The sequence below is a fragment of the Corythoichthys intestinalis genome, chromosome 1, assembly GCF_030265065.1.
Source record: "Corythoichthys intestinalis isolate RoL2023-P3 chromosome 1, ASM3026506v1, whole genome shotgun sequence".
Lineage (NCBI taxonomy): Eukaryota > Metazoa > Chordata > Actinopteri > Syngnathiformes > Syngnathidae > Corythoichthys > Corythoichthys intestinalis.
In genome coordinates, this window is record NC_080395.1 from 32,157,300 (window position 1) to 32,180,563 (window position 23,264).

General features: G+C 38.5%; 1 protein-coding gene across 1 annotated transcript in view; it reads right to left on the bottom strand.

The window, feature by feature from the left end:
* Positions 1-11,313, bottom strand: part of LOC130917846 (RNA polymerase II elongation factor ELL-like) — a 45,299-nt gene extending 33,986 nt beyond the window's left edge. Inside the window, exons 1-2 of the mRNA XM_057839584.1 lie at positions 11,052-11,313; positions 10,779-10,826 (exon numbers count right to left, since the gene is read on the bottom strand). Coding sequence (XP_057695567.1) covers positions 10,779-10,826; positions 11,052-11,201 — 198 coding nt within the window. The 5' untranslated portion in view covers positions 11,202-11,313. The remainder of the gene's footprint in view (positions 1-10,778; positions 10,827-11,051) is intronic.
* Positions 11,314-23,264: the final 11,951 nt, after the last annotated feature.

The window sequence follows — 23,264 nt, forward strand, 5'->3', positions numbered from 1 at the left end:
ACTCGAATTGAAATTATTGCTATTAATTAATAACTATTGCTTATCAATCAGCATTGGGGAGGCTGTGATGGTACGTAGCCAATCAGTTTATGTGGTAGTAAGGCCACACTTATTGGTGGATTTGTCCGTCGATCTTAACGGGAGAGGCTGCAATGGTGCTCATTGGTGCTCGGATGTGTCAATCTCGCAGCAAGAACCAATCACACGTCTTGTATGAGTGGCCGTGGGTATGTACAAAGCCCCTAAGTCATGTATGCCTTGCTACGAAACAATGCCTCTTTTACCTCATATTGAAACATGTATTTTTTTCATTTTTATTTTCTGATGACTACTTTATAAAACCCCACGATGCACTGAATCCGCGAAAAGTGAACCACGAAGTTGCGAGGGATCACTGTCCTGCAAATTTTGGCAGCGATATGGTGCTAGTGACTACAGGGGAGGTATTGTCTATACAGATACAATACAAATATTATTGGTAAGCCGCTAAACCAACAGGCCTAGCGGGCAAACGTCAAGATAATCTAAGTGTCATCTCGGGAATAGCAAAACACATAGCAACTGCCAGAACCGAAAAAAATTGCTTTGCAAATAAAATCAATATTCAGCATTAAAAATGCCTTCTTTTTTTTTTTTAAACAATAAAATTTTAAGCACCGTTATTACCTAAAGTAACAGATAACACCTGGCATAAATGACACAGATGCAAACGAGGTTTAAGTATGCAAATCACAATTTTTTTTATAACTTGGATAATGGAGAAAAAGTTGAAATACAAAAAAAATGTCTACTTATGAGTGTAGCCACTATTGTGATAACTGTGACATAAATTATACCCACGCACATAAACACTGATAGATTCGAACACAGATGCATGTGATAATGAGTATTAATGATGTCAAGAGGATGGACGTGCAATCTGGGATACTCACATTTGATTGGCTGAAATAGTACAAGCCTTGATGAAATGTCTGCCTGCGCCAAGGATGACCACTTCCCAAAATATTTCTCCACTATTACTGAAAAATGAAAATTCTGTGGTTTCTCATTTCATTAAATAAAATTCCGTTGGGATTCACATGGTATACAGAAGGTGTTGTCTATGCCTATGAGACAAGGACATGTTTTCAAGTCTTTAAATTTTTTCACATGGAGTGATTTGGGAATGTTGAAATGTTTATTACAGTCACTGAAAAAGATATAAAGGAACATTTACTCCAAAGTGCCGGGTTAAATAACTAAACCACTAAAATCACCAATTAGAAAAAATGTAAATTCAAATCGGGTGCTAGAGAGAGACCAGCTTGGTCCTAAAGCACAGGTGTCCTTGTATAGAACTCTATTCATTCAATGCATCCCTCCTCTAAGCATAACCAAAAATATAATACACATGTGATATCTTCCAAGACTGTATAAAAAAAATCAAATGTAACATTTAAACTCTTCCCTCAAGGGAACAATTGAGTCTTTTGTTGTTTTCCCTTCTGCTTCCTTCAAGCTTACTCAGCACTTCCCGTGATCACCAGTGATCTTCAGTCAGGAACCTACTGTAGATTGTCCTCAACTTGCAAAACTTTGTTGAAAAATTTGTTATTCGCGTGTTTGCTTCCGCTCCATTGAATGCACAGCAGGGCTTTTTTGTATCATGTAAACCCCGCTTCAGGGCAGAGTACATCACATCTGGATTGACTGTAATGTATTAGCACGAGGAAGTCGATTCATTGCGGGTGACAAAACACAGGCCGCATACCCTGGCTCCTTGTTATTCAAATAAGAGGCGAGGATGTGCGCGCACATGCACAACACGCACACACACGGTCCCTCGGGGGATTTCGACTGGTCTTGCTGGCTAAAGAGCACTGCACAATAGGCTGGGGTGCAGGACATGAATAAATCATGCTTTGAGCACTAAAACAAGATGCAAACATGTAAAGACTAAATGAAAAGTTGAATGGCTTTTTTAACTGGAGCAGATAGAAAAATGCAGCACAACAGGTTGAATAATTCTGACAAAAGAGGTATATTGTTTACTAAACACAGCAGAAAAGAAATCTACTCTGCGAATATGCTCCTCCACAGCACATGCATGCTGGAGTCAAACGAGACAGAACGCTGACGTCATCTGGATTATTACAACTTCTGTAATTAGCTCTAAACATTCATTTAGATAATAACTAAGTGTGGAAAGCCATGGCAATAACAGCATAGGGTTGAATAAGATAAAACACACCGCAAACGTTTACATCTGACAGGACCCCAATTGTGGAAGAAGTTCAATGGAACATTTAAGGTCCTGGTAGCCGTACACTATGGAATGTGACCATATCAAAATACCAATATCTCTCTCAAATTGAACAAACCTTTAGAGTTAAAACAGACATCAAGCATGAGTACTTGGCACACCACACGAGAGCTCAGTTGGGTAGACATCAAAGGATAAAATCTGCATGCAGTGCTTGGAATTTGCCTATTTTTGCCACAGTAAAAAGAGCAGTTTTAAGAAATCTGAAAAGACTCACATTTAAAGGAGCGAGACTATTTTATGCTGTATACTGGTTAACTTTTTACAAACATCTGTTCAACCTTATCAATTCCAGTCCAGCTCAAAATTAACTACCGTATTGGCCCGAATATAAGACGGCCATGATTATAATACAACCCCCTATTTTTCAAGACTCAAGTTTGAAAACAGACTTTTTGAACACCAAATTACATTTTTACAGAAAATAATTACAGTACATCTGAAACAAATGATTATAACAATATATTTGAGAGAAAAGGCATGTTATTGTGCCTCATTCAAATCTTAATATCTGAACATTTAAATATGTAAACTAGAGTGCAATCACATTCGTAAATGAATGGCTTCTGGTTTTTGAAATGTAAATAAACCAATCTTTTGTGATAAAAAAACAAAATTGCTATAACTGCATTAACTATCAAAGTGAGGTCTAACTGTAACCGTCGTCTTGAAACAAATCTGAATAAGGAAAAACATTGCAATAAAATAATGCAAACTGGTTAAACTTGAGAGTAGCTGAGATCTGTCATGACAGAACATTACTCCTAAAGTTAGGCATTCCCTTCAATGATATCTGGCGCCATCTAGCATCGTGAATGGGTATAATGTCTAGACCGCGAATATAAGACGACCTCCACTTTTTCAGTCTTATTTCAATGCAAAAAACACCGTCTTATATTAGGACCCATACGGTAATTTTCTGCTCTGCCTCTGATCTCCAGGAATGATGCCTGAGAAATTACCCACAGACTTAAAAAAAAATCTATTGACCTGACACTTCGTCATTCTTTGCATCGCGCCTTATCAGAGGGGGCAGAGCTTCATTTATTAATAGCCGAAGACGGCACACGCTAATGTCGGATTTAAGCTTGGATTTACTTACGATATGATTTAAACAACAAAAGCTGTACCGCATACAAACAGGAAGGATTGTCTCAGGAGTGATTTGTTCAAGGTAAATATTATATTTTTCGTACTGTGCATGCGTGATTGAAGCATCTATTCGCAGGAATTTTCTTCTTTGTTTACACATTGAGGTGGCTAATTTTCATAACTGGGTAGCCTCATAGTTGGCAATATTTATGCGAAATAAATGCTACCTGCACGGTTTCTTTGGTTTTAACCAAGAATCGAGAAGAATCGTTTTACATCCATATCTATGAAGAATTCGGGGATTTAAGCATCTATTCACAAGAACTTTGCCAGAAAAGCTCCTTTTACGCCAGGCGGCCACTAGCCTCATTCGCTAACATGGTAGCGTGGTAATTCGTCAATAAATGTAAAATAAACGCTAACTGTACTGTTTCTTTGCTTTTAACCAAGAATCGAGACTGTTTTACGTCCATATCTATGAAGAATTCAGGGATTTAAGCATTTATTCACAATAATTTTAGCTAGCCTCATTCGCTAACAGTATATAGTGTATAATGATAATAAAGGGATATTCTATTCTATAATAAGTTGTGATAGTATATAGAATTTATAAATTATCCATTCACATATTATTTATGATTGATTCTGCGTGTTTTCCTCAAGTATTATGTTTCTGATGTTAAATTGAGTGATTTATTAGCTGTTGAAAACTTAAAATTAAATTAAAAATTATGTTGTTATTTTGGTCAAAAATTTATATGATGTTAAATATTGCTATTGATCCTGAAAATATAGGTGATTATCGCTGCATTTGGTGATTTTTGTGCATCTAGTGTAAAACCTGAGACTTTTATAGCCATTTCAAGTTTTGTTATACTTGTATACAAAATAATTAATAGGGATTTTATAAGGGAATGACTGAATTTTTTTATGCCGCTGCTCATGGAGACTCATATATGGGTAAGGTAGGGGCCTTTTTTGGTTTTTGGTGGGTAGCAGCTTTGGTTTTTGTAAATATTTGAAGTTTTTGAAAATAGGCCCCCTAGGAATCGGCCCCGTTTTCCGTGCCATGTCAATAGGTTACGAAGTCTATGATTTACACCTTTACATGGCAAATAACTATTTTTGATTATTAAAGGGAACCTCTGACTTAAAGACTTGTAGGCTTTAATAAGCCACAATTGTTCTCTTTTACTAAAATATGTTATTAGAAACACATAAAATATTGCCATTAAATTAAAAATCTAAAATATTGAGTACATGTTTTGACCTACGGAGGGCGCCATGTTTTATGCAGGCAATGGAGGCTTGGAGTGATGACGTAGACCGTCACGCAACAAATACTACCGGGTTACTGCAATTCCTTCTACGCTGCGAGATGTCCAACACATGCGCTCATCGGTTATCTGTGTTTTCATTGAGTCTTTTATTACCTTTTCATTGTATCAAAATACTTTTTGCATGTGTTTCCCTTTCATACTTTTATGCATTGTGTTGTCTTGTGGTAGGTTTAAAGTACATACGACATGAGGAAAAAGTCTTAAATAGGATTATTATGTAAATTAGAATCATATTTAGAGACGATTCGACTATATCCAACAATTTAGCAAAAAGCACAGATGACGAGAAATTAGTCTTTTAATCTGTCGGTTAGCCACGCCTACCATTATAGGGCTCTAGCGTCCCCAACAGGTGGATGACGTCAGCGGGTGAATGGGCTCATCGGTTTTACTATTCAGCCCATTGAGGGGGAATTATTCCGAATGAGGAAAATGCGACGAAGAGAGACACAAAATGTCATTGTTTCAGTCTCTCTACTCCAATATTTTTACAGGCTATTCTTTCTATCCAAGTATATTTCCCCAATAGCTAAATAAATGGCTTGAGAAGGACCAGTCAGCCCGTTGAGGGGCAATTATTCATAACGAGGAAAACGTGACGAAGAGAGCCGCAAAATGTCATTGTTTCAGTATCTCTACTCCAATATTTTTACAGGATATTATTTTTTATCCAAGTATTTTTTCCCAATAGCTAAATAAATGGCATGGTCATGACAAATAACAGTCATGTGCTAAATGGAATATGAAATAATAAAAACCCATTTATTCAAGATGACATGGCAAAATTACTCCATAATGGTCAAAACTGTCGACTTCACCTTTACTGTCGCACCTCCCGAACGATATTTTATGACACCAAAATCGGGCTTATGTCATTTCCCTTCCCCGGCTTCGGAGAATGTAAACAAACCAAGAGGCGTGACAGCTAGCCGACATGCTAACCCGAACCGAGTGATGTTTCAAAGTCTTCGAAGCGGAAAATCACACATAACTAGCCCGGATTATTTCACATGGCGACTGAGCTTTTTACATGCACATCCATGATCAAACGTAAGTAGTCCTTTATTTTAAGAAAGTTTGTAGTGTTTACTTTGTAACCGCTGTATTCGTGGCTATTTTTAACTCAAAGTTGCAATTTCTGATCGGTCGGAAAATTTGACAGAACACCGGGCACATGAAGAGGGCTCTAAGCTGAGTATAGTTCTCTCCTCCGGCGAGGGAACTTACAACAAGCCTTCGAGGGGGCAAGGACCATGTCAGCCACAAAAGGCAAGCCACCTACATATTAAAATGATCCGATCCCAGTATTTGACATAATACAAAACAGAGTGTTTACTCACGTCCTCGTAAGTCCCATGGTCCCACAGTAGTAGGGCTTGTTTTGGCCAATATCCACCGGTGAATGGGAACCTTTTGAAACCCCAAAAAGGCGCACACGCCTCACGCTCCTACAGCAAGATTTTTCTGCAGCCGTTTGGCTGGCGTGATGCGAAAAATAAACGTATTAATCCGCAAAATCAGCTGAATCCTTAGTCCTCATACAACAGTACGGCTGTATAGTGAAGAGGACTCCTTCTACCGTACACGTCACAGCGCCCTTTTTCTCAACTCGAGACTGTTGCCGGAAGTCACTCATTTTCATGGCACGGGATTAAAAAAACTAAATAAATATAGCGATTGCTTCCACACACATCCAAGCGGTCCATTTCATTCAGGAGCATAAAATACCACGTGTATTATGAAATAAACATGCTTTTTCGTGTCATAGGCACTTTATCAAGGCAGATTGTTGATCTATTGATCACATTAATCACGTAGGATATTTAAACCACCCTTAATTGATATTACTACCTTTAAGTATTTTGTTAAGGCATCTTTAGTATGTTCTGCCTGTATCTAAACAAAACAAGCTGAAAGCGCACAGTAGTACTTCGGGTGTCAGATTCGCCTCTTGTATTCGCCGGTATAGCACATTTTGGCAGAAAACCGTTTTTTCCAACTCTTGTCTCATCTCATCTTTCCTGTTCATTTTGCTTTTGCTGCTCGTTTTGTGAAATATTGACAGTGCTGTCATGCTCATTAATGTTCCTCTCGGTTTCAAATTGAAAGGGTTAAACAGATGACATGTTCATGTAGCTAAAGTCATACTCTGGAAGCCCGGCTGTGTAACCATGCGACGTCACCTAAACCTTAAACTTATTTTACAAATTGTATAAAAAAGAAAACATAAGGTTTCAATATCAAATTATTTTAACTCATAATAACGTTTATCTTTTTTAGAACTACAAGTCTTTCTATCCGTTGATCCCTTTTCAAAAAACAACTCCATACAGACCTGTCATCCACATACAGTATGTTGACATCACATTTTGGTTCATGTACAGTATTTGGTTGTAGTGTGGTGGGTATTTGGTAAAGAAGTGTGGCATACATGACTCAAATTGTGATGTCCACATACGATATGTGGACGCCAACCTCTCCCAGTTCAAATGGATTGGACATCTAGCTTTGTCAATGGCAGACAATGTTTTAAATGAGTTCATGATAAAGAGTTAAATGTTTTTAATGTGAGTCAATGCTTCTAAACGTTTGCTGAAGAAAGGTGCAATTATAAAAACACTTATTAAAACTGATAATAATATTCACAGACATCCACACAAGAACACCTGCTCCACAGTCTCTCACTCTGTTACAGTCGCCAGACAAAACTAGTTACAGGTCTTGTCCAGACAGGAAGGTTGCAAGCTGCAGCTATTTCCCACCAGTCTGTGCAATTAGCATGGACTGAAAAGTAAAATATTCCCCAGGGTCATAGCGGTAACTGTTCCTGACGACACACAGTCTACACACAAACACACAGATATGATCTGGTGCCGCTTGCTGTAGTTTTTGGATAATATCTGAATCTCCTCTTTAAAAAAAAAAAAAAAAAAAACTTTCCAACCAAGCGTCAACAAGTGTGCTAGCCAGGATTAAGTCCCCACATCGAAATAGGACCAGTGTGCGTCATCGTGGGCTCTTCATTTGACACATGAATGGCTTTTGACGACACTTTTGACTCCGCATGTGAAAGTGTGTTTGTGTCCCTCACACCACCCACTGTCGCTTCACAGTCCCCAGCCTGACCCAGTGACCTCCAAGCCTTTATATGTGCTGAAAGCATGAGACCGTGTTATGGATCATTACAGCACATATGTGCCAGAATCTTCTCAGCAGTTGCACAATAGTAGAGAAAAGTGGCAAAGATCATATTTCCATTTTACCTGGAGACATTTTATTTTGATGGGTGGGGCAACATTATTTCTTTTATACAGTATATACAAAAATGACAACAAAACACAAACAAAGGTTTAACTGGTGATTGAAACAAAAAAAAGATTTTCTCCCAGAAAACGTGTAAAGCCTAATGGTACAGAAGCCCACCAGCAGCCTACCATTTTTTATTTTTTGGGGGGTGGGGTGGGGGGTGGGGGTTTGATTACAGGAAGTTTGAGATTTTATTCTAAGCCATTTATTAACAACTACAACTAATAAATATGCGTACTTTTTAAACTTTTTTTCACACTGTTTCAGCCTGGTGGGGACGCATGAAAAGCCATTTGGCCCGCCAGGCTTATAAAGAACTGGGGGAAACCCTAAATACAATTATGTATACATGCAGAGAAACAACCAGAATTGATAATAAACTATTTTTAAAGGGAAAGATAACATGTTTATCATATCCATCATAGCAAAAAGAATCTTGCTCATTACTTTTGAAAGCAAGAGAATGTCATTTTTCTAATATGCAATAGTGAAGAAAAATATAAATAAAAGCCAGTATTTCCAGGAGGTGGTGGCCCAACATAAGAGCAGACATTTTATCAACGTCACTATTTTAGCCAAGCAAATGTGAGTCTCCATTATCACATACAGCTGAACCTGAGTTCCAATAGTGTGTACAGTGGGGCAAATAAGTATTTAGTCAACCACTAGTTGTGCAAGTTCTCCCACTTGAAAATAGTAGAGAGGCCTGTAATTGTCAACATGGGTAAACCTCAACCACGAGAGACAGAATGTGGGAAAATAAAAAAACAGAAAATCACACTGTTTGATTTTTAAAGAATTTATTTGCAAATCATGGTGGAAAATAAGTATTTGGTAAATACCAAAAGTTCATCTCAATACTTTGTTATGTACCCTTTGTTGGCAATAACGGAGGCCAAACGTTTTCTGTAACTCTTCACAAGCTTTTCACACACTGTTGCTGGTATTTTGGCCCATTCCTCCATGCAGATATCCTCTAGAGCAGTGATGTTTTGGGGCTGTCGTTGGGCAACACGAACTTTCAACTCCCTCCACAGATTTTCTATGGGGTTGACATCTGGAGACTGGCTAGGCCACTCCAGGACCTTGAAATGCTTCTTACGAAGCCACTCCTTTGTTGTGTTTGTGCTGTGTGTTTGGAATCATTATCATGCTGAAAGACCCAGCCATCTCTCATCTTCAATGCCCTTGCTGATGGAAGGAGATTTTCACTCAAAATCTCTCGATAGATGGCCCCATTCATTCTTTCATCTACACAGATTAGTTGTCCTGGTCCCTTTGCAGAAAAACAGCCCCAAAGCATGATGTTTCCACCCACATGCTTCACAGTGGGTATGGTGTTCTTCGGATGCAATTCAGTATTCTTTCTCCTCCAAACACGAGAACCTGTGTTTCTACCAAAAAGTTCTATTTTGGTTTCATCTGACCATAACACATTCTCCCAGTCCTCTTCTGGATCATCCAAATGCTCTCTAACTAACTGCTGAGGGGCCTGGACGTGTACTTTCTTCAGCAGGGGGACACGTCTGGCAGTGCAGGATTTGAGTCCCTGGCGGCGCATTGTGTTACTGATAGTAGCCTTTGTTACTGTGGTCCCAGCTCTCTGTAGGTCATTCACTAGGTCCCCCCGTGTGGTTCTGGGATTTTTGCTCACTGTTCTTGTTATCATTTTGACGCCACGGGATGAGATCTTGCATGGAGCCCCAGATCGAGGGAGATTATCAGTGGTCCTGTATGTCTTCCATTTTCTAATAATTGCTCCCATAGTTGATTTTGTTACACCAAGCATTTTACCTATTGCAGATTTAGTCTTCCCAGCCTGGTGCAGGTCTACAATTTTGTCTCTGGTGTCCTTCGACGGCTCTTTGGTCTTGGCCATAGTGGAGTTTGGAGTGTGACTGACAGAGATTGTGGACAGGTGTCTTTTATACCAATAATGAGTTAAAACAGGTGCCATTAATACAGGTAACGTGTGGAGCCTTGTTAGACCTCATTAGAAGAGGTTAAATCTCTTTGACAGCCAGAAATCTTGCTTGTTTGTAGGTGACCAAATACTTATTTTCCACTCTAATTTGGAAATAAATTCTTTAAAAATCAAACAATGTGACTTTCAGTCCCCCCCCATTCTGTCTCTCATGGTTGAGGTTTAGCCATGTTGACAATTACAGGCCTCTCTAATCTTTTCAAGTGGGAGAAATTGCACAATTGGTGGTTGACTAAATACTTATCTGCCCCACTGTATGTGCATGGGTCATTCAGTATAACTGCACCAATGACATGCCATTTTTGTTGTTTATTTAAACATTGTTTTTTCCATTATCGTGTCTAAAAAAAATCGCAATTGTCATACTTAAAAATTTCAAGCAATTATCTTTTACATAGATGTTATTTATAAAATGTATTATTTCACGTTTTAAGCAATTACATATGAAAGTGATGTCATATTTATAATAAGTTTTGCACAATTGATTATACATGGACCTTTTTATCATAATTGCTGATTTAGAATACTGTGAACTGTAATCGTGACAATTGAGTCATTGCATTCCTCCTATGGGGTCAGTTAACGTTTTTAAAAGAAATTTAGCAACAACAAAAAAATGATATGCATGGAAAATATCTGGTTGTAAATACTGTATTTCATATTTAAAAGGGACGTGCAGCTGATTTGGTGGGCTGCCTGCTTATTATTTTATGACAAGTGCGTTACTTTAAGTGGAAAATAAACACGTACTCACCCCTTGATTCCCCTCGAAACAAATAGACGGCTCATTTGGTAAATTAGCCTGCGGTGAAAGAGGAAAATACGCATTTTAAATTAGTGCGTGTGTATGATACTAGCCTGTCATTTTGCATCTTGTTAAATTTAACCACGCAATTCAAAAGCATGACATAAAAACAAAGCTTGGGAGAATACGATAGGAATATGAAGGGAAATTCAGCCAAAAGACTAACTTTTAACAAGTTTACGTGTGCGTATATTTGGTTTGGTAGGTACGCGCCACAGGTACCTTGAGGTTCTGGTAAGACTCCAAAGCTCGAATGGCAGTGTCGGTGAGCTTGACGTGGTAAAGCGTCCTGTTGAGTCCGTGTTTGTTGTTGCTAGAGTTGTTTTTCCCGCACGACAGCCCGTAACGGCGGTCCTGCCCGAGCGAAGCCATGGCTGGCTCTCCCTTTCGGAGTCCGCTCGCCAAATTAAGGCAGCTTGGCTTCGAGCGCCGCTCAAACCGGGAGACGTCAGACAACGTAACAAAGTGGGCGGAGCTATGATGACGACGTCGATTTTCGCACGCGCTTGACTTCTTGGCTTCTTTTATCTGCTTTACTTGCAGCCACTGATCTATTTGTGCTTATTCACAGGTAGGAAAACTCTTGAAAAGTTTAAGGTAGGTCATGTTATTTAACGTTTAAAATATCATTTCACGACTTGAGCTTTACTCATTGGGTGGTATTGACGGCACTAGACGTCAAATCCGTTTTGACTGTGAGGGCTATATATATATATATATATATGTTATTATTATTTTTTTTAGACTTTTCATTTTGAAATGAATCAAGAGGCCAAAATGAGTTCATAAAGGATTTCCCACACAAGGAACCAAAGTTGCTAATTCATTTAAGCTAACTTGTTGGTAAAAAAATACCACCAGTTATCAATAGCTTGAGCTACGTTAGGCCATTTTTTCATAAAATAAAATTCCCAGGGCAAAATACATGTGTCACAATTTTGTTTATTTTATGAATTGTTTTTTTATTCCTTTTTTTATTTAGTTAATCAAATTGCTTGTCTGTTTTGTTTCGCTGCCTATTGCAAAATGGGTGCAGGCTACATTAAAAAAAAGTTTATTGTCTTTTTCTTTATTATAACATTATTTAACAATACTTACTTAAAATAATAATCATTATTTTATTTATTTTCCATCTTTCTTTTTTCTTTCTTTTTTTTTTTTTAAAATCCTCCCATGCAAATGGCTGGCAACCAGTTAAGCGTGTACCCCGCCTTCAGCCCTTAGTCAGCTGGGATAGGCTTCAGCACCTCCTTGACCTTCATGAGGATAAAGCTGTACATAAAATAATATTTTATTTAAAACTATATATTTGATTGCCCTTGGTGAAAAATGCTCAGACATAATTCTACACTTTGATATTAACTAGGGGGACGCAAAATATTGTCCAATTAGCCGCCATTGGTCCCCGAAATTACATTGTTTACCAATAATATGTGACTAACAAAGGGACAACAGTACATGAAACATAGAAAAAGACCCTTAAACATGTACTGTAGAGAAACCCAACAATCCCACAATGTGGGTCAGGCCTATAAATAATCTGTGACAGAAAAGATTATCCTGAGGAGTTAATGGGTTTAGTTATTGTCATTTTGGACAGTCTGTCAAACTCTCCCCCAGTGTCTTGTTGGTCAAGACTCAGACAAACTAATGTCCAAACAGGAGCCAGTACAACATTAAACTAGGTCAGCATCATATTTGCAAATATAATTTAAAATTATGTCCATTATTTGGTCATCACTCCAAAAAGTAAATAAATAGACTTGGCGTTACATTTCATTATCTCACTGCCCTAAAACATGACTGATTCGAATGGCAGCAGATCAAGTGTTTGCCTAGCTGGGAGAAAGTGCAAAAGGGACAGTGGCGGTAGCCAAAGCAGGTGAGTCTGACAACCATAAGCCTATTTAACTAAATTCTTAAGCTGCTGTGTGAATGAAAGCACGTAACAGGAGGAGGAGGTTACTGTGGGTTAAAGGAGAGAGAGCAGGTTGTAAAAAAAAAAAAAAAAAAAAAAAAAAAAAATATATATATATATATATATATATATATATATATATTGTACAAGCCTTGCATGAGGTTTTATTCTTTTAAAAATGATTTCTACCTTCAGGAATTACAGCATAGCCATTTACAGTAAATGTCAAAAATGTAAAACATGATTATCAATAAAATTAGAATAGAATAGAAAGCATTTATTGTCATTGTACTGAGTACAATTACCGTAGATTTGAAGCTTAATTTAAAAATCTGAGATTTGACAGCACAATAAACCAACACACCATCAGTCACTGACTACATTGTAAATGTATTCAGACACAGTCACGTTTGGTAGCCTTTGCAGTTTTTTAAGCTGCTAGAAAGATTTGAAAGTAGCCTCACTTGACTGCTCCATCTGTTTTGCTCATATCTTTGACAAAGCAGATGCGGAACCTGTATACAAACAGGATTCTTTTTCATTGTCATGTCACATTTTTAGACCACCCAGAGGGAGGTCTCAAATACTGGCTTGCTTAGTTCTTGTTGATCTTCTTGGTGAGGACACCAACTAAAGTTTCTACTCCTCCATTATTTGTGGACATAAAATGAAATCTGGTCAGTATATTCTAAGGCATATGCATCCATCTTCAGAACAGGATTTTTTTGTTTTGGTCTCATGGCTAATAGATTAATTGCAGAACTAATATCGACACTCCTCTTATTTTTTTCCTCTTATTATTATACTCCTCGCCTTATTTATATATGGACAGGTCAAAATGAAATTTTATAAGTATATTCTAGGGATGCATACGATCGATCCTCATTTTTTTTGTCTCAGAGCTGATTAATTACATTAATTAATTGCAGACTTATTGTTGCCTGTAGCTTCCAAGTTAACCAATAGAGGGCTTGCAAGCTTTTAGATGAGCTTTTCATGTCTTTAGGCTGATGAGATTAGGCCCGCATAATATATTGTTTGAGCATCGCCATAGCAATGTGGACATGCGCAATTGTCCTATCGCAGGATATGCGATAGTTTAAAAAAATAAATAAAAAAATTAATGTGAACTTATGTTTTTCTTAATAAAAGCAGCAGTTGTGCAGAGATGTGGCTTCCTGGATCCCTTTTATATACACCAATTTTCATCATTCACAGTTAAACCACCTTAGCCTGGATTAAATTATATGAATAATCAGAATGTCCCAATCGCATATTTTCGCACCTGAGCTGAGTCACCTGATTTTTAGAATCTGCCAATACCGAGTCCTGATCCGATAAACCGAAATAAAAGTTTTTTTGTTTTTTTTTTTTGCTTTAATGCTCACGCTACCGTGAACAGCCTCTCACTTACACAATGAATGAGCTGCCACAGCACACTTCAGATTGTGTACCATGCTTAACGATGAGTAATACATTTGTGCCTTTGATCGTAGAGCTACCGAGGCGTTTCTGGCTAGGTCAAAGCTACAAACCTGTCAGTCATCGTTAACTTTAAGTACCAAACGCCAGCTGCACTGGTGACCAAGAAAAACAGTTTGGTCGCACTGCTTAGCAGGAGGGAGGGTGAGAGGCTGTATTAGCATGAAGCAGAAAAACAAACACATTTTTTAAATAAAAAACTAGATCGTCTGAAAAACGGCGCAATCGGATTGGGATATCTCATATAAATACAATGTGTTCATAGTGGTCCACCAAAGTCTTCCCCAACAGAGCTATTCAAGTTAGCTGGTGAAAATTCTCTAGTTTTAATTTCGCAATATTACGCAAACCCCCAAAAAGTCGCAATGTCTGTTTTTTTGCAATATCGTTCAGCCCTAGATGAGATGTTCTGGGAGTAATCTGGACAGACATTGGTAATTTTTAATTTATTTTGTTTGGTCACCTATTGCTTGAACTTAAATGTGTAGGATGGCATAACTTTATAAAACCCCTCTCATTCCTTGTTCTGTTTCTTGATCCTGGAGAGTCAACAGACACAATGCTAAAATATCACGATGAGAACTTAAATGTTCAACAGGATTACTCGCACTGTGTTTCCTATTCATGTCAGATTTGCAATTTTCGTGGCGAATAAGGAAACGATATCTGCAGTCATATTTGACAAACTGGTCTTAAAGAATAATTCCAAAAACAGCATTGTACAGTATGGACAGTGGGTATATTTTCATGATTGAATCACATCTTTTTTCAGCATAGTGATATTAGATGAATCTGGTGGGGCAATGCATTACTTGCCCCAAATCCAAAACAACAGTGGATTCTGCTATTATAAAGGGGAAAAAAGGAAAACACTGACAAAAATGCTTACGAACCAACATATGTCCAAAAATCCAATCCATTGCGAGAATAACATCTTTTGGTGTATAGATAATAGCGCTCAGCCTTTACTGCCAAAACCTCACTTTTACATTTTCAAGAGTAGGAAGATTAACTCCGTGCAGCCCCTCCTACTCCACCTCTACCTGGCTCGTCTGTCTCATCCTCTCATTGTCGGCACTTTGCCATCTGCTTCGTTGCAAGCCGCTAAAACCGAGTGAACCCCCCACCCTCCCCCCCAGCCTCCGGGGAGCAGAGCACCACACCTGAGCTTAGTCGCAAGCAGTGTTGTTAATCTTACTGAAAAAAAGTAATTAATTATAGTTACAAATTACTTCTCCCAAAAAGTAATTGCGTTAGTAACTCAATTACCTGAATGTAAGAGTAATTAGTTACTTGGCAAAGTAATTGGTGATAATTACTTTTTTTTTTTCCCTCCAAAAAAAAAAAAAAAAAAAAAAACATTGGCCACATTATGTGAAGTTTTTTGTGAAGGTATTTGGTAAAATTGGCCCGAGCCCAATTCTTTACCCTAATTTACCCTTTACCCTGAATCAACTGTTAAAAGTTGTTAAAATTGCTCCCATTATTACATTAGTTCCCTTCTCTCTACTTTCGACATATGAAAGTTTTAAAACTGTTTCATCATTTAAAGATAGATTCAAGTCAAGATTTTGCCGATTTAGAAGTATTTTAGATAAAAAGTTACTTGGGTTCGCTAGGAAGGTTCTCTACAACAGAGCCGTCCTAAAAAGTACTGCTTTAAGATGGCGCTGTCTACTAACGCATTTAGTGCCATGTCTGTCAGTTTGCATCTAGTTATATCTATATACAGTACATGTGATATCTACCATGTCTACCATATCTACCATAACATGCGGGCGTAGTTTGTAGGCTATCGGCTACAACATGTATTATTGGAGCTACCTAGCATCGCGTTTGCTCGGCGTCACAACTTTCTAGCCTCCTCCCCACTCCTGCTCTGCTCTGTCGTCTCGGTGAGTCCGTCTCCCTCAGACTTTTTGACCAATATAGTAACGCATAGTAATGCATGCCTTTCCGTCCTCAGTAACGGTAAGGGCGTTGCCAAGATGAGAAAAGTAATTCATTAGATTACCCACTACTGAAAAAAATAACGCCGTTAGTAACGCTGTTATATTGTAACGCCGTTATTAACAACACTGGTCGCAAGACACCTGTGAAAAGCTCAGTTTGTTCACAATTGATATTTTCTTCCTTCTCCATATATTGTCTGTATTCACACACAGAATGCCTTTCATAGGTCACTTTAAAATTCACTTTTGCAAGAAAATGCCAGATAACGTGTTGAAAAAAGGATTTCTTACATACTGTAGCTGCTACAAATCCAAGGTTTCACTGTGCAAAGTGGAAGAATTTCAAGGCTGCGTGTCAGTTGTGAGGCATGTTGGCAGTAGATTATTCACTATGTAGTCTGCCTAGCATGTCCACGTCTGTTGTTCTTGTAAAAAACTTGTTATATGTCCTGTAAGTTTTGCACTCAGTGCAAGTGGAAAACGTAAACTACAAACTAGATCAGATTGTGCAAAGCTGAAAAAGTTGCTGAATATACAGTAAATTGGTGTCTTCAAATATGAGTGATATCCCAGCAGAAACAATCTTGTTTTAACCCTTTATAGCGCACTCATTGGCTGCTATTGACAGTGCTAAGCAGCCAATCCATTTTGACTGGCAGGGATCTTTCCCAGTCAAAATAGATTGGACATTTTTGCACTGTCAAATGCACTGAAACATAAGCATTTACAGCAAGTTTTCCCAGTTGTCTATTGTTGTCAATGGCAGGCAAAGAGTTAAATATAATCATAAAAATAAAAATCAACTTTAGAGTGCTATTGATAGCCCTAACCAGTGTGGATTTTAATTCATATGTAATCAATTGATATTTTTAAAATTTGAGACGAACCAGAGTTGTTCTAAAAGTGAGCCGTTTTGTACATTAAGCACACAGTAACTTTGGCAAATTAGCACTTACAACACTCAAACTATGGAAACACTTCAACAACCTTCCTACACCCTTAGTCAAAAGTTTTGAGACACTTTCTTATCTGTCTGAATGGTGAAGTACATCAAAGCCTTTACCGCGGGTGTACAATTCTAAAGGCTTTAATGTTATTTCATAAATTAAATCATTGAATCAGATAGACGTCACTGGTACTGACACATGATCATTCAATGCAAGCCATAGCAAATAAACTGGATTTTATGTGTATGGCTGTCAATGGTAGTGAATACGTAAATAAATTGAAATAAAACAGACTTTGGGGATTTTCATTGGAATTTTTCATTTTGGGGAATTGTAAAAGTGGAGAAAACGCCAATAAAAGCCAGCATTTCCAGGAAGTTGCAAAAATGTTATCAATACGGTACTATTTTAGCCAATCAAATGTGGGTATTTCAGGTTGCCCAGCCTTTATCGTGACATTATTAATACACATTATCACGTGGTCCCGTGCTCGAGTCTATCAGTGTTTTAAGTCTGTGGTTATGACTGAAAACATTATTTCATTTTAGTTATTATTATTGGGATTAAAGATCAAGATGAGAATGTGTTAATTAGTGACAGTAGTTTGCCTGATAGAAGAAAGAATACTTTGAGAAGTGCATAAACAGCAGTGTTTTAGCAGGCCCAGGTGAGCGGAGTTTTGCAGAGATAGCTTTACAGCCACTACTTTAACACTGCCTACAGGTGTGATGCATCATTCCACGCATAAACACACAGAGAAGGTAAAAAAAAAAAAAAAAGCAAGTCTGTCCCATGAAAACTGAAAAAATGACACCATGTTGAACTTGGTTTGTATAATAATTCCAGTTACTTTCTGCTTGTAGCACGTGCTGTCTGTGAACATCACGCTGTAGACAACAATGAATGAAGTGTGCTGCTGGGAGAGAATCTAGTAAATTGGGAGCAGGAGTCCGTGTCCATTTTAAACCACAGGGGCACACTGTGACAGAGTGATCCCATAAAAGTCAGACACCAGACTACTGAAGCATTTATATCGAGAGACCAGGAAGTTCTTGTGTCATTGAGAGTATGTTTAGACTGACTTTTAAAGTACTTCTTAAAGAATACACCTACAGCCCTAGCTGTTAACACATCTGCCTCACAGTCTTGAGGTTCAGAGTTTGAATTTCTACTCTGTTCTCAGCATGATTGCGTGTTTTCTTGGGCCACTCTGACCCACTCCCCCTAATATGCGAACAGGAATATACAGAATCGTTGTTAAATGGTAATACCAACCAGGATTTGAAGTTTTATGAAAACTGATGAGAGTCAAAAAAGATTGTTATCTTATTTTAAAAAGAGGGGAAACTACAAAAACAGGCTTGCCTATTTGTGTCCTCCGCTAGCATAAGTGTTTAGCACATTAGCCAAGCTAACATACAGTGGTATGAAAAGGTATCTGAACCTTTTGGAATTTCTCACATTTCTGCATAAAATCACCAGCAAATGTGATCTGATCTTTGTCAAAGTCACACAGATGAAAAAACAGTGTCTTCTTTAACTAAAACCACCCAAACATTTATAGGTTTTCATATTTTAATGAGGATAGTATGCAAAAAATGACAGAACGAGGAAAATAAGTAAGTGAACCATCACATTTAATATTTTGTGGCCCCCTCTTTGGCAGCAATAACGTCAACCAGACATGTCCTGTAGCTGCAGATCAGTCTGGCACATCGATCAAGACTAATCTTGGCCCATTCTTCTCTACAAAACTGCTGTAGTTCAGTCAGATTACTGGGATCCCTGGCATTAATCGCTGCCTTCAGGTCATGCCAAAGCATCTCAATGGGGTTCAGGTCTGGACTTTGAGTTGGCCACTCCAGAACGTGCATTTTGTTCTTCTGAAACCATTCTGAAGTTGATCTACTTTGTTTTGGATCAGTGTCTTGTTGCAGCATCCATCCTCTTTTTAGCTTCAACTGTCTGACAGACGGCCTCAGATTTTCCTGCAAAACATCCTGATAAACTTTTGAATTCATTCGTCCATTAATGATTGCAAGTTGTCGCGGCCCTGACGCAGCCAAACAGCACCAAACCATTATGCTCCCTCCACCATGCTTCCCTGTGGAGATGAGGTGTTGATGTTGGTGAGCAGTTCCATTTTTCCTCCACACATGACATTGTGTGTTACTCCGAAACAATTCAACTTTGGTTTCACCAGTCCACAAAATATTTTGCCAAAACTACTGTGGAGTGTCTTTTTGCGAACATTAAATGAGCAACAATGTTTCTTTACGACAGCAGTGGCTTCCTCCGTGGAGTCCTCCCATGAACACCATTCTTGGCCATATTTTTACATATAGTTGATGTGTGCACAGAGATATTGGACTGTGCCAGTGATTTCTGTAAGTCTTTAGCAGACACTCTAGGGTTCTTTTTGACCTCTATGAGTATTTTGCGCTGAACTCTTGGCGTCGTCTTTGGTGGACAGCCACTCCTTGGGAGAGAAGCAACAGTGCCAAACTCTCTCCATTTGCAGACAGCTTCTTTGACTGTCGATTGACGAACACCACACTTTAAGAGATGGTTTTGTACCCTTTCCAACCTTTATACAAATCAACAATCCTTGGTCGCAGGTCTTAAGACGGCTCTTTTGACCGAGCCATGATGCACATCAGACAATGCTTTTCACCAAGACATTTCTTACCAGGTGTGTGTTTTATAGTGGGCAGGGCAGCTTTAAACCACTCATCAGTGATTGGGCACACACCTGACTTAAAATGTTTGGTAAAAATTGGTTTCAATGGGGTACCGCACGCTACACGTCACTTCCGCTCATTAATATTTATGGCGTTAGCTACTGTGGCTCTGCTGTTAGCTAAGGGGGGACAAACAGGAGCTTGTCCCCAATAGTAAATGAATGGAAACAGTGTACGAATGAGATGTTTATGAGCTAAACATACCAATTCTGTCCGAAAATGGTGTTCCTGGTGCCAAATTCACTCGTAAAGATGTGGAAGGACATACAAATTTTCAGTTAAACAGATGGCTTGAGTGTCGAAAACACGGGAAAAAAACGAGCTGACCTAAGCTTACCCTTAGCTTTTTTATTGACTCGTTTTTCTTACGCCACTGACAATGACATTCTCCTGTTTCAACAATCCATCCTTTACCACCGTAAGCCCTGTCTTTCTTATATATTATATCCTCTGGTTGTATTACGTCTCTGACCGTCTTTTGGCCAGTTTACATAGCTATTTCTGTGTAGCGATTGCAAATGCTACTCGCTGACAGCCAACGAACAGTTCTAATTTTTTCATTAATAACAAATCCTAATTATATTCATTTATTTACACTTCCGTCTGACTAAATTTGTTTCTTTACAACAGAAAAGGTAACAACTGTGGCAGTCAGATACCACTTAATTTTTTTTTCAGGTCATTCATTGTCAGACAGAAGCAGCACGGCAAAACGCCACGCTAAAAAACAAGTCAAAATATCAAAATGGCTTACCCGCTGGCACATACAAGATGTTTACTGCATATTAAATGTGAATGGCTTCACGTTGCTGACGTTAAACTGGTCTTTAGACGACTGCGCCATAGTAGCGCCTAGGAACATAGCTCCATTCTTCGCATTTTTTCCTCCGAGTTTTTGCTTCCGGGAAATGTGTGAAGAAAAATATCCTTTATATGTCGTAATGTCTAGAGTCGTTTCTTTAAGTTCCACAGTAGCGGTGAATAATCGGCAAGTAATTTTTTGAAAGATTACCGGAGAAAGAAGGCCGAAATATAATAGTTTGCATGCGAGGGCATGTATGTAATGTCCCACTTCCGCTTTACGATGCGACGTCACGGTCTAAAAATAGCCTGCGTGCGGTACGCCATTGTTCTTTAAGTCTCCTTAGGCGGAGGGTTCACTTACCTATTTTTCCCCGTTGTCATTGTTTGCATGCTTTCCTAATTAAAATATGAAAACCTATAAATGTTTGGGTAGTTTTAGTTAAAGCAGACACTGTATTTTCATTTCCATTTCAATGTGGGAAATTTCAAAAGGTTCAAATACTTTTTCATACCACTGTACTTATGCAGTATATTAGCAGTGATTGTGGACTAAATACAATACCACACCGAACAAACAAACAAACAAAAAAAACATTTTGTCAACAACTTTAAGTCTTAAGCTGTTTTCACCCATACTTAGTAGACACATTGTTGGTTAAGCAGTGTCTGACCAAGCCGTGATAGCAATTGTTTTACTTTCAAGTGCATATGCAGTAATTTAGTTTATTTCAAAAAACATCCTATGGGTGGGTAGAATAATTGGTATTGGGAGCATAAAAATGGTATCAGTGCAACACTACACATCACTGCTGAAGCAAAATCACACTCAACAAAGCTGCCGCATGATGCATTTGCTTTTGAAGCCTGATTAGGGTTGTCCGTCACGACCGGGTAATCACGTGTGAAACCACACACAGGAAGAGAGGATCTCACAAAAGAGCTACAACTCATCTTATCTGTGAATTTATTACCTCTCACTGGATGCCTATTCTTCCGACGCATGACCGGAGCCGTCACATCCACGACTTGAGGGGGCTTCCAGTGGCTCTGATGACTCATTTTGCCCACAGACGTCATCCTATTCAATACAGGTGACTGGAGTTTGCACGACATCATTATGGTACCTTCATTGAATGCTTTGATGAACACTTAGTAGACACAATTTACTGTGTTAGGCATCCAATTTATTTTGACCGGAATGCTTCCAGCCCTCATTTGAAATGGAATGATCGCTGCCAACCCTTCCTGTCAAAATGGATTGTGTCTAGCGCCGTCAATGGCAGCTCTTGAGTAAAATGGGATGGAACCGGTGGATTTTGATTGACGGGCATGGTTCTAAATTTGCTGATAGGATTTTTTTTATGCTGTAGTTGTTGATTCTAATTATCTTTCTGTAGACAACACATGTATTATGACAATTTACCCAAAAACTACAACATGTCCTCATCGCAATGGCTAAGAGCTGCGAGGAGATTAACGGCTTCTAATTCCGTCCTTCACAATATTTGTCTCCACTGTGTCCTCTGAGAGAAAAAGTCACAGAGGACAGTTTTCACTGCTCCGACCAAGCGCAGTGGGAATTGAAATGTGCCGATCCAGTCTGATGTGCTTATCTTCATCAACTCCAGATGGGTGAGGGATTCCCAAGTGTGCTGCCATGCAGCACACTGAGACTGGTTACCATGGAGGAGACTCCCTTATCTGGGATACTACTTATAGTGACACTCTGCTGGGATTGTCTGATGGTTTATTTACCGATTTGCATTAGAGACGGAGAATCTGTTTGATCGGCTGTGTATTACGTAGAAACGCTATAATGTGAGGTTGATTTCCCCAATAACTAGCACACCATACCACACCAACACCAACAAAAAGTTACTAAAAGCAAACAAGTCACCTGGAAGGCTTCTTTTTTGACGTAAACCATTAAAAGCAGTACCTGAAGATACGAAAGCTTACAGCTTATACAAACATTTTATTTTACAAAAAGTTTTTGGAAGCTTTTTTCGCTTCATAATAAACAAAAAAGTATTCATCATACGAAAGATAATACGTATTGTAATAAATAATTCCTGCTCGCAGCAGTGCAAAAATGTAACTACGTTCGACAGTAAATGTCAACAAACAAAACATACTCACCCCAATGTGCTACACAATGATCATGTACAGTGGTATGAAAAAGTATCTGAACCTTTTTTGAACTTCTCACATTTCTGCATAAAATCACCATCAAATGTGACCTGATCTTTGTAAAAATCACACAGGTGGAAAAAAAAACTGCTTTAACTAAAACCACCCAAACATTTATAGGTTTTCATATTTTAATGGGGCGCAATGCAAACAATGACAGAATGGGGAAAAATACGTAAGTGAACCCTCTGCCTAAGGAGACTAAAAGAGCAATTGAAACCAATTTTTACCAAACATTTTAAGTCAGGTGTGCGCCCAATCACTGATGAGTGTTTTAAAGCTGCCCTGTCCACTATAAAACACACCTGGTAAGAAATGTATTGGTGAGGAGCATCGTCTGATGTGCATCATGGCTCGGTCAAAAGAGCGGTCTGAAGACCTTTGATCACGGATTGTTGATC